Below are 12,731 nucleotides of genomic sequence, written 5' to 3'. Positions count from 1 at the left end.
TGAATATGAGAGATGATACAGATGCATTTTCTTCCACCAAGAATATTACACAAATGAAATCACTGCAGTAATCCATATCCTAAGCAGAAGAATTATTCCCAACACTAATCAAAGCGACGACACCACCCAAAACCCAGAACTGAACTATGAAATTTGATGCGTAAAACACAAGTTAAGAAAAGACATAAGTGCTCCTTTTTTCTGGTCAGGCACATTGGAAGTCAGATGGGAGCTTCTTGCCACAAGTGTTTACGAGGAGGCTCAGTGAAATGGGGATGTTCAAATTGATCCCGAGGACGTTGGCTTTAATGGCAGTGCAAAGGCAGACGGCTGCTGCTTCGAGATTAAGAAGGCCTTCGAGCACTGAACAGCATGGAGTGTCCGGAGGTGACCCAATCACTGCATTGACTGGCCCGTTGAGCAAGTTCGCGCAAACACCCAATTTGAGTGCGTCTCTTGGGCGGCTTCCTGTCGGAGACGGGGTCGGCTTTGGATAACCACAACTGTTACCCACTCGCTAGAGCAAAAAACAGGAGGTTGATGGAGAGGAACAGGGCAAAAGATGGTGAAGTGTTCTTGGATTGAGCCATCTTTTTTCTCACTGAACATGCACAATGGCCTGTATTAGGGTTAGGGTTGATGAAAAAAAGGATGAAAATGGTTGCTATATATAAGAATGATTTTGCATGGAGAGTCTCTTGAGATTGAGGATGAGATGAGGCATAAGATCTATGGATCTCGTGTGGGTGGTCAGGAATTCTTTTGCTGGCAAAGAGAGGAAGAGAACCTTCACCGTGCATTGATTTGGGGAAATTTTGTCATATATTCTACTTTTATCATATTGTCATATTCGTTCTGTATATCGATCACAAGAGTGGCCAATCACCAAGTTCAGACACTCCCGTGAGTTTTTCTCCAGAAGGCGCGAAGTTCAGATCATTCCGTTGCATGCGTACGTGGAAGATGCATGAGTTAGCATAGCTGGCAATTCCGGTTTTTCCACATTTCTTATTTTCTCCAATTATTCCATCTTTCACTTGTCCTTCTCTTGCTGAACATGTAGTCTTCAGGGAGTATTATTGAAACAGAGCTCTCTCTCTCTCTCTCTCTCTCTCTCTCTCTCTCTCTCTCTCTCTCTCTCTCTCTCTCTCTCTCTCTCTCTCTCTCTCTCTCTCGGTTATGGATAAGATAGATGGGTGATTACCTGTTTATAACTCTTTGGCTAATGCAAAGATGACAGGCGATCGATATGTCTAAGTAATACCTATGTTTGCTTGCTGATTTAACATGTTAAGTTAAACAATGATGATTGAAGAGATTTGTTACATGCATTGTACCGCCCGTTAGTCCAATCTACAATATTATACACAATAATCTTTTTAACAACCGGTAGTATTTGAATATTTCGGCTCAACTCATCCTCTCATATGCATGCGTACCATCCCGTTTATAGAGATTTGTTGTCAGCTAAACTCTTTTCTCTATGGGATGTAAGAATTCACTCGCAAGGCAAAGTGTATGACCCAAAAGTCACCCTAAACAGGAGACATTGTGATCTGAATAAAAGAACGATCACTTATATGAGTCTTGTTAACGAGTGCCTCCGAGACACTGGTTAACCATAATTATTTTTATTCCAATACATTGATTACACAAAACAAGGGAAAAATAATGTGCCGAAAATGACAAATTTTCATTTATTAAGGTATTCAACTAGTGTCCATGAGGCACTTGTTGATAATAAATACACTCTTACGTGGCTTTTGTTAAATAATTAACAACAACATGGCAATTTTGTGTGGAAACCTCACCAAAACGGCACCATGTGGTCAGGCAAAAATGACTATGGTCGTCCAATGAGCTTGTGAAACGACTTTGGTCAAGATGACACCATGAGCTCGTGATCTTCATCCCCGGCATGTTACTAATTGTCTGCAACAGCCTCACCATTATCGGCTTTGGGATCGCGCTGAGCTGCGTGTCGTCGAAGGCCCGGACCTCCCTTACGAAGCACTCAACCGGGTCTTGGACCCCCTCATGAAGGATCACGCGAGGGACGACTGCAAACAGGAAGGTCATGAAAAAGCTGCTAGCCCAGAAGGAGGCGAAGCTTATTAGGAAGTAGAAGAGGAACCCCAAGAGCCCCCCCTGTCGAGGCCCACCACGACCAAAGTATAGGCCGAGAGTGCAAGCGAGAGGAAGACTTAGGGCGGCGGCGCCATGAGGGAGTATAAGAGAGCTCATAGGATGACCTGAATTGGGAATTACTTTCAAAATGTGTGATTGAAAATGAAATTAGGGCTGAAGTTTGTTGAAAGAGGCTAGGGTTTTGTGAGAACAGTAATACAAACTAATTTGGGACAAACATCTAATGTAAACGACCCCGTTGGGTTGTATTTTTAAGGGATCAATTTTCTGGCGAGCACGCATCTAGGATCAGTTATTGTTAAGTTGGTTCTTCATGTGAAAATTTTGATACTTCTAGTATACTCTTTTTCTGTCAAATGCTTAAATGTACTCATCCAAATCTCTCAGGGATTATGCACGAGAAGTTTATAAAACATTTTCTGATGATAGACGATGTCTTTAAGGGCAAAACCTATTTCTTGTCCATAAAACAGGGAGTTTCTATTGATTGATGCAGCTTCTGCAAATGCGTGTATACGGCAAGTGTGAGTCTTTGACATATTAACCTTCTATTTCGTCGATACATTTGGGTGAAAGGGAGCTAGTTCTTCAAAGGATTCTAAAAGAAACAATAGGTGCTGAGAATAGATCAAATGAAATTGAGGATGGTTCACCAATTTTGTGCGAAGTTAAATAATCCTTGGACCGCTTTTCCTCTTTCCTCTCTAGGGTTTTCTCCTCTCCCTCTCACCACACAACTTTCTTCTTCAACTTCCATGGAGGGGATGGTTTAAGCTAGATCTCACCCTCCCCTCACATTTTTTTTTTAGCTGATTTGGTTATATGTTCTCCTTTTCTTGCTTTCCTCCCGTTTTGCAGAGCGTTTCTCTTACTATCTAGTCTAGATCTGGAAACTTCTCTCCCCTATTTCAAAGAGGTTTCCATCCCGATCTAGTCTAAATTTGGAGATTTTAGCATATATGATCTTGGGGTTCCCTTCTCTCGAGTTTCGTTGCTGTATATGTCCAGTTTTAAAGTAGATCAGATGAGTTTTGTGAAGATTTAACTCTTATAGGTGTTAGATTTGTGCTTGTTTAACCTTATTACTCTGAACGGCAACGGTGTTAGGGACGTCAAACCTAGGCGCGCATCGCCAAAAGGCAAAGCCGTAGCAACAGATGAAGATCTCGGTTTGTACTTATTACTAAAGACCGATTTGGTCATTGGCTGTTGATTTTGGTTTGAAAAAGTCATAGATTTGCTCTTTGAGCGGGTGACTCCTGACCTTGTTATGATTATTCATCTATCTGGAGCTTGTTTTGTTTTGAAGTTGTTTGGAATCTGTCTTGGTTTATAGTTGGATTGCGTTGCTTTTCCCTTGTATTTTTGTGGAAATGAATGAAATGTTACTTTGACAAAAAATAATAATAATCCTTGGACCGTATATTTTTTTAGTGCACACCAACTCATTAAAAGTTATGACACTAACACGGGAGTGGATATTCGTAGGACATACGACATCAAACATACCGAAAGCTGTCTTTTTCTATTTAATTTCCCTTTTTTCCCTTCATCTTCTGTCAATTCCTTTAAGATGTTTTATAAATTTTCCCCAAGAAAAATTTGATGTATAGGATCTTAGCATAGAAAATGATAACCTTCCGTTTCATGCCGCGTCAATCAAGGTTGGAAATAAAATCTCGCATGCGTTATTAATGGAAACACGCATTAATCTCCGTCATGGAGGCCTTCAAATTCGGCTAGCCCCCTATCCCCTACACGCTAAGACAAATGCAAAAATGGAAAATGTACCGAGCGAGTCGTAAGACCAACCAGCTCGGATCAACCAAAGGAACTTCTTTAATCACTAGCATTAAAATTTAATTAATCCCCATCACCAAATCAACATCAAACTTGTTGACTTAATCGCACACCGATGCCTCTCGCTTCCAATGTTGCAAAACGAAAGATGGCTCCACACGGGGGGAATCGCAGGAAAGTTAAGGTGGTTGGGACAAATCTCTTCGACATGACCTAATCTTCGGCATGACGCGGATCGGATTATGAAGCTTCATTAGGATTAACAATGGAGGTTAATCAGTTCTTTGAGCACTCGTGACACTTGCTTCCACCAAGAACAAGCCAACATAGAACGACATTATTAAACGGTTGCTGCTAGCTGCAAGGGACAAATTTCCGCCAAACTGTTAAGCGCATTTTGCAGTTTATTCTGTGTTCTATGTACAACGAACGGTGCCATACTTTTTGCGGACCAGATAAAGAAAGGACAAGTTTGGAGCCTTTTGCGCGCATTGAGGCATAATTAGGCTATAAACACTTACGAAATTACTTATCCTAGGCATGTTTCATTGTACTTAATCATGGAGAGCCAAATTCGCTATCAATTTCGTTTCATCACCGAAATTTAGTTACGATGCGAGTTCGATTCGTCTTTTGGGGACATGAGAAATTCCCGGAGTAATATCCGAGCTTACAAATCAACGTCCATTTCATTGAACAGTAGAATAATTTGCGACAAGCATTATCCCAACGGATTAATGTATTGAATTTTTTGACTGGTTGCATTGGTTGATTACATTACATTGATTAGTGTTGGGAAATATAAAAATGGACCCTATATATGTACACCTTGTCTCACCATATCGTGCATGGAATAGGAAAAACACAGCTAATATCATATCCTTCGATGTATTTCATCAGTCAGATCAAGGTCTCAAACCAAGTCAAAAACAGATCAAGAAACCAATAAATCAATCAAATACTAGAGAGAGAAAGGAAAAAAATTGGCAATTTTTCCCACAAGATTAGAACCATCCAAAAATGTCACGAGGAGTTGCTTGTTCCGCCAGCTAAAATCCCTAAAGCCACCCATGTGGACGTACTATACGCACGCAATATTTTAGGTCACCGCTAGGGCAAAAATATTTTCTTCTAAAATAAATATTTTCTGTTTCCATCGACTCAAACCCATGCCCCTCCTTGAAACCCTATAAAAGACCACTTCCCCTAAACTCTTTCTCCATCCCAAAACACTCATATTTCACTAGCTAATTCCAATTCCCCACTCTCAACAACAAACTAGCTAGGGCTTCGAGAAGTTTTCATACTATGGCTTCCAAGAGCTATGCAACACTTGCTCTAGTTCTCTCTCTCAACATCATCTTCGCCTCCTTGGTCACTGCATGGCCACCAAAGCCGACCCCGACCCCCACGGTTTCTTGCCCTAAAGACGCCCTCAAATTAGGCGTCTGCGCCGACGTATTGGGTAGCTTGCTCAATGTCACCGTCGGTAAGCCTCCGAAGGAGCCGTGCTGCACTCTCATCTCGGGCCTTGTCGACCTAGAAGCCGCCGTTTGCCTTTGCACGGCCATCAAAGCTGACGTTTTGGGCATTCACCTTGACGTTCCGGTCTCTCTCAGCTTACTCCTCAATGTTTGTGGCAAGAATGTCCCTCCTGGCTTCCAATGCGCTTAAGCGTGAGAGGTCTCAATTAATGTGAGTTTGAAGTCCTTTGGATTACGCGAGTGAGGTGCGATCATCAGATGGTGTTGTCAAAGTGTGGTTTTTTTTTTATTGTTACGAGTGTTTTGGGTGGTGTACGTTAAAGGGCTAAGTGCCTAAAGTGCTTGTCGAGTTTATGTTTATGGGACGATGCTTATTAAGTTATGTAACTCCATGCAAAGTAAAAAAGAAAGTTGTCAAAGTTGTGCTATTTCAATCGAAATAAACACCTTCTCTTAAAGACCACACTTCTTTTCCCCTTTCCAGAGTTGAGATACCATGCATTTTGGTGGGCGGGGATAAAAACCTCGTTGGTCTCTAAACTACCGATCTCAGGTGTGTCTACAAAGTTTCCAAATAGAATCAGAATCATAATTAAACGACGTCACCAACAAAATTTGTCATATAAGACAAACTGGTAATTGGTGTTAAGCTGGCATATGCAATACATGCTTACCTCGTTAATATAAAACTTTAAAGTTGGTGGATGAATATTTGATCCAAATTTGTTTAATCTTTCTGCATGCCGATTACCAATAATTATATATGCATGTATTTATTAAATTTTCTTGCAGAGAACAACATAATGAATTCATTCACGGGCCCCTTCCTCATCCAAAGATCCGATTACGTTGGTGGTGGCTGACGAACTTCACGAGATTGGCAGTTTTTGAGTTTTCAGTGAAGAATTTCAATCTATCTATAGCTTCTGCAATTTGCAGACTTACCTCCGAACGCCACCATTGTCATCTCGGGTTCCTTCATATCACCGGCAACCACCATAACTTCGCAGTCTAGAAATAGGCGAATATTATGCACGCACGATGTCGGTGGAGGCAATTTGTCGATGACTCGATGTGGAGAGGCTCGCATGCACTCCATCACAAATGTTCATTCAAGGACACTCGTGATCATACGCTTAAGAGATGTTTTGATTCTAAATCGGACCTCAAATCCATCAAAAATGGGTTTGTGTGGCTTTCTGTCTCATTCCTCTTCTAATACGGTCTGTATGCTAGAGTGCGTAGACAAAAATCAGACCTCATACATGAAATATTTGAGAAATAAGCTTATGAGGATAATGAGCCGATATTATCTTTCGACTCTACTAGCTGCCACTATGGCCACCGTTTCCAGGGTCGTTGCCCTCGATTCCTTGCCCCTATCAATCTGTAGGTCAACTTGCTTTAATCTCTGTCTCCTCTGCATTAAAGCTCTTTTACAGTGCCCTCTCTCTCTCTCTCTCTCTCTCTCTCTCTCTCTCTCTCTCTCTCTCTCTCTCTCATAAGGTCGTCGATGACTGACACTGTGGCAACCTTCGTTTGAGATTGCTAACGACCATGGTGACCTCAATTCAAGGTAGCCATGTTGAAGGGAGGGTGGGAGAGAAGGAGAGAGACGTAACGGGGACTTCGGGAATGTCGGAGGCAGAACATAATCAGTGGCGAGCTGCACGAAGGCCACAGCGACTTGACGATTTTGCAGCTGCGATGGCGGCGGCAACACAAGACCGTGGCGGCCAAAGACAGGTTAGATAGGATGGTTAGGGTTAAGGTTTTCTGTTGGGGTCTTTTGGATGATTGTCGAACTTAGATTATTGTAAGGATACTTTGGACAGAATAAGGATGATTTGTAAATAAATCTTGAGTATTAACTTGTAGGTGCAATTTCGTCTGTAAAAATTTAAAGTTAGATTGCAAACTCGTGACTTTAGAAATAGAGTAGGCAAAGTGATAAATACTGGTAGAAATTTCTATATTTTTCTTTATTTTCTCTTGTGCTGGGTCCACATTCCCTAAATATATTGCCTATGTGACATAGGAAAGAATTGGGTTGAGCGACTAAACTTTCGAGTGCAATGTCATCTTATCTTATGGTTCCGTTTACTTATGGGTTGACAATTGACATTGCACTTCAATTCACAATCAACTTATAAATAATGTAGGAGATCAGAAGATTCATTTATTAAATGGATCAACTAAATAATTCGACAGATTTTTATTGGGTGTTTAAATCGGCCAACTAACTTAAATAACCACTTATCATTTGCCACTTTATTTGAAAAACTTATTTAGTACACGAGTCATAGTGGCTCTAGTAGTACTTGTGAACTCGTGATGGCATAAAGCCATGCTAATGGTTGATACATTTTTATAGATGACCAATGCACGGTAAGAAATTTTGATATTGTAGTTGTTGTATCCTTTTATTTTAGAAATCGCAACCGCACCGACTTAAATGAATCGTTGGATGGGTTAGGACTCATATATGACCCATCTGATCCAACGGTGCATGTCAGATGCACTAGGTACTAGTAATACCGGTTGTGAATAATACCTGCTCCTCTTCGTTCTCCGCATCTCGAATATGCTGAATTCAGTCCCATCTAACCACCATTTTTGCTTCCCATGAACCATTTTTTGGCGCATTCCAACTTCCTATTAGCGAGCATATACGATTCTCAAATGATATAAATCTATAATAATTGCGCTCCTATATATAGGAAACAATCAAAGTGCAAGATATAATAGTATTTTTCAATATGTACGAAAGGAGTAATGTTTTGCCCCGGGACCCCGGTCAGGTTGTCCTCGACAGGTATGTGCTGTCATTGAATAATTGTAGTTTCGTTTGTAAGTCCTTATTTCTGCGTATGGAATATAAACATCTCATTACCTTATTATGTACATATTGTAAGAAAAAAGTATGCAGTACGTCGCACGTTAATTTATTTTATTTCGCCACAGATAACATCAACATTCCTCCACATGTTTTCGCAAAAATCCTAAATGCAAATGCTAGAGCTTTGTCACGAGATTTCATAAACACAAAACCTCCTCCAAAGCTCATGCACAATGCCCTAATTAATCTCAGAAACTGTGCTGTGATCTTCTATTTCCCAGACTCTGTGCAAACTCTCTTATCTTAATTGTTTCTCCAGTGCTCCGTTTGCCAATGTTTGATCTTACTGCTCTATCTTCTTCGTCTTTGCAGATTGAATCCCAACTTACAGGCGAGGAAGTTCGTCCAAATTCAATGAAGAGTTGCAGAACTTCGACTCGTCTCATGTCATTAATAAATCTACCAACAGAAACTTACGTCTATCCTTCACTTTCCGTCTCATGCCAATCGCTGCTCTTCTTTTGGCCCTCGAGGACACACGGTTCCTTTTACCTTAACCAATCTTTATCGACTAAGTAAAATGTCGCTTTGACAGTGGCAGACGGATGAGTTCGCATATACTAATTCAGAGTAAGGATTCACTCTTATTTCCGAGGTATTGAGCATGTAGCATGGGATCTTTTGCAATCTCTAATCTTTGGGGAAAATAACCAAAAAAATCCTTAACCTATTGCACTTGTGCCAATTCAGTCCTAAATTTTTTAATTGTATCAATTTAGTCCATTCGACCAATTTAGTCGGAATCAGCTAACGTAGACATCTGTCATCCTACATGGTACGGTTGACGCTGACATGGGTAAATTTTTTTTATAATTTTTTGTTTTCTTTTCTTTTTTCTTTCTTTCTTTTCCTTTTTTCTTCCAAGGTCGGCAAGGTTTGCTAGCCAACCCTCACCGGTCACAAGCGAGGGCCAGCCGACCCTTGCCAGCCACTAGGTGAGGGCTTCGCGGCCCTTGCCCAGGGGCCGATGACGTTCACCAGCCCTCGCCTGGGGTAAGGAAGGGTCGGCTGGCGATCCTCGCCAAACTTGGTAGAAAAAAAAAAGGAAAAGAAAGAAATAAAAAGAAATTGTAAAAAATTAAATTTTAAAAAAAAAATATAAAGGATTGTCCATATCAGCACCGGCTGTCTTACGTCGTACTACCAGTGTCTACGTCAACGACTTCCAACAAAAATTGGCCAAATTGACTCAATTGGCAAAACATAAAAAGGTTTAGGACTCAATCAGCACAATTGAAAGATTTATGACTAAATTGGCACAAATGCAATAGGTTTATGACTTTTTTGATAATTTTTCCCTTATCTTTGGTAAGATGGGTCTCCAAATTAGACATCTGTGAATACTAACCATCTGGAATTTTTCCATCTGGAAAAATGGGTCGGGTCCTCGACACACAATATCAACCATCTGAAATTACTCTACCCTTCGGCAAGGTAAGTAGCCCCAGGTATGTTTTTATTTGCTTTAGCATGCATCATCTTATATCGCATCATAAAAATGGGACTCCGGTCTCGCCAAAAATAACATTCATTGAGCATGCATGGGCCAAATTGAGGTGTCATTTTATCTTTGAACGTAACCTCTGCGAGCTCAATCTCTGCGAGCTCACCTTCAAAGAGGGGCAGCTGTTGACACCTATTTTTAATTTGCCCAAAATTAATTGCACAAAATTAGAAGTTAATTTTCTTTAATTCCTAAAACAAAAAATATTTCTATTTAAATTCATTGCATATAGAATTTAGGCACATTTATATTAATAGGGTTTGTTAGAGTAAAATTTAAAAAAAAAAAAAAAAAACGAGTCGGGCCGAGTCGGGGCTGGGCCGACCCGGCCCTTTTCTTTTTTCTTCCTTTCCCCCGGCGTAGGCTCGGCCCACTTTTCTTTTTCTTTTTCTTCCCGCGCGAGCTGGGCCCGGCCCGGCCCAGCTCCCTTCCTTCTTCCCCCTCGCCAAGCCGTCGTTCTCCTTCCCCCTGTTCTCCTCTGTCGCTGACGCAGAGGCAACGAGCGGCTGAGCACGGCCGCCCCGTCCCCATCCGGCCAGAGCAGGATCGGGGCAGCACGCCACAGGGACTGGCCATTAAGGCCAGTCCCTTCTCCCCCCGTTTCCCGGTCTCTCTCTTTCTCTCTCTCTCGCTCCTTCTCCTCTCTGTCTCTGCACATTGAACGGCCCCCCTGCTCTGCACCGGCCTACCATAGCCACGAAAGTCGTGGGGTGGCGTAGGCCGGTGCAGGCCATCGTCACGCCGACGCGGCCGGGCCAGACTCGTCGTCGTCGGCTATGAAAGACAGAAAGAGAGAGAAAGAGAGGGTCGGCCATTTTAAAGAAAAAACACAGAGAGCGCGAGAGTGTGAGTCGAGAGAGAAAGGGAGCTTCCGGCAGTCACCGCGCCTCAGCTTCAGCCATCCATCCCCACCGCCGAGCCGACGGCAGCGACACAAAGAGCCGGAGAGGAGTCGGTCCGCCGTTTTACGAAAGAAACAGAGCAGAGAGAAGCCGGGAGAGAAAGAGAGAGATTGAGCGAGACTGAGAGACTGAGAGCTCTTCCGGCAACCATCGTGCTCGTACCGCGACCATAAAAGACCAGAGAAAGAGAGGAGAGGAGTCGGTCGGCCATTTTGAGAGAAAAACCGAGAGAGAGAAGAGAGAGAATAGAGAGAGAGAGAGAGAGAGAGAGAGAGAGAGAGAGCGCGCAAACAGAGGTCACGCCGGAGCCAAAGGAGAACCAGCAGTGGTCGTCGACGTCCCCAGACTAGCCGTAAGCCCCTCAGAAGCGTCGCCAACCAGTGAGCCCCCGGCCGAGAACCGCCTCTGTTTTCCCCTGTTTTCCGGCGTGGTTGGGCCGGGACTTGCGTCGGCCGTTTCGCGCGAATCCCGACCCATACCGACGTCGGTCCCGGTCCCTGCTCACCGTCTGAAGCGAACCCAAGCCGCTGGAGTCGACTGGATCGCCGGAGGAGGTCGGAATCCTCCGTTTTTCCATGCGCCCGCCAGGCGTTCGACGAAATGCCTCAACCAGGCTGGTTTTTGTTCCATCGCCGGCCGGCGAACGGTGGTCCGACGGCGGTTCAGGTGAGTGGCACAGCTCAGAGGCGGTCCTAGTCGGGCGATTTGGGGGCGGCGCTGGCCTGGGTCGGCCGGCGATCGGCCAATTCTGGCTTCGCCGACGCCCCTCTCCCCGCGGGTCTGTGAGTTCGGGTCGGATTCGACCCGAATCAGTAGATTCGACCTGGGTCAATGCCCAGGTCGGATCCGTTGACCCGGGTCAAACCTGACCGACCCGACCCGGTCATTATTATTTTAATTATTTTTTTTTAAAAAAATAATAATTAAAAAAATTTTAAAAAAATTAATTAGTTTTAAAAAAAAATTAAAAAAAATTTCTTTCTTCTGTATTTTTCTTCCGAAAAAAAAAATTTTAATAAAATTTTTAAAATTTTTTTTTTGTACTTTTTTTTCTTTTTCCCGAAAAAAAAAAATTTTGGGGTTTATCTAAGTGTTTTAATTTATGGTTGTATTATTATGCATGCTGTTATAATTGCATAATTTACCATGTTTAAATTAGATAAGCCTAGGATTGCGCGGTAGTATTTTGCATGTTAATTTTATTACCGTTGTGTTATTATGCATGTTTTTAATATAATTGCATGAACTGTTGTGTTTTGAATATCATCTGACTTAGTTAAAGTTGGAACCTTCGGCTGCATGAATTATTGTGTTTTTGACTGCTAATCGTTTTTGATTATGCACTCGCTTGATCACCTCACATGTTAGGAGAAAGGTCCTAGAATCAATCCAAACTGCCTGATAAATGTTTTAAAAAATGAACAAGGTAAAATGGTACCGAAAGGGCATTAGTTATCCAACTAGTGTAACCAAGTCCCCGAACTCAGTTAATTTCTGGTTCGTAGGAATAGGGTGATTCTCCCATCACCCTATTTGGGTTTCTAATCGACCCACCCCAAATCGATTAGTGGCGACTCCTCGATATAAACCACTTGCATGTTAAAAACTTAAACCCTAAATCGCGATATGGTATGGGCTTGGGAGAGTCCGAGTTAAGTCCCGAACTTAGACTTAGCACGTACCAGGCGAGCCCCCCTTTTTTTGCATGTTTGATAAAAAAGGGCTCGGGAGTTCGGTCGCGACAGATCTGTTTACTCGGCAGTTAGGCCTATCCACTCGTAGTTTTTGCAGATTTCGATAGTATAATTGTGGGCTCAAAGCATCGAAGCGCAATGACTGCATAGTCACTTCATTTATTTTGTTATTGCTAATTAATAATGATGTAGTTTTTAACGATTTTGGGACCACGTACCTTATTTATCGTTATTTAGTGATTATTCGAGGCTATCTAATGTGCTCTATTCAGAGCGTTACAAATAGTATCGGAGCAACAC

At 42.4% G+C, this 12,731-nt stretch overlaps 1 protein-coding gene and 1 pseudogene across 1 annotated transcript; one reads left to right on the top strand and one right to left on the bottom strand.

Moving 5' to 3' along the window:
- On the bottom strand, positions 1–590 carry LOC115687843 (14 kDa proline-rich protein DC2.15-like; annotated as a pseudogene).
- Positions 591–5,175: 4,585 nt separating this feature from the next.
- On the top strand, positions 5,176–5,883 carry LOC115687828 (14 kDa proline-rich protein DC2.15-like). The gene has a single exon (XM_030613511.2). The coding sequence runs from the start codon at positions 5,257–5,259 to the stop codon at positions 5,620–5,622; it is 366 nt and encodes a 121-aa protein (XP_030469371.2). The 5' UTR covers positions 5,176–5,256; the 3' UTR covers positions 5,623–5,883.
- The last annotated feature ends 6,848 nt before the right edge of the window (positions 5,884–12,731 follow it).

Source organism: Syzygium oleosum, unplaced genomic scaffold (genome assembly GCF_021117445.2).
Source record: "Syzygium oleosum isolate NSW1041296 unplaced genomic scaffold, Sole_v2.1 Sole_v2.15, whole genome shotgun sequence".
Classification (NCBI taxonomy): domain Eukaryota; kingdom Viridiplantae; phylum Streptophyta; class Magnoliopsida; order Myrtales; family Myrtaceae; genus Syzygium; species Syzygium oleosum.
The sequence above is the reverse complement of the archived record's forward strand: the minus strand, read 5'-3'. Positions and strand labels throughout refer to the sequence as shown.

Coding starts and splice junctions, on each gene's coding strand:
- LOC115687828 (XM_030613511.2), top strand. CDS start 5,257: ATGGCTTCCAAGAGCTATGCAACACTTGCTCTAGTTCTCTCTCTCAAC.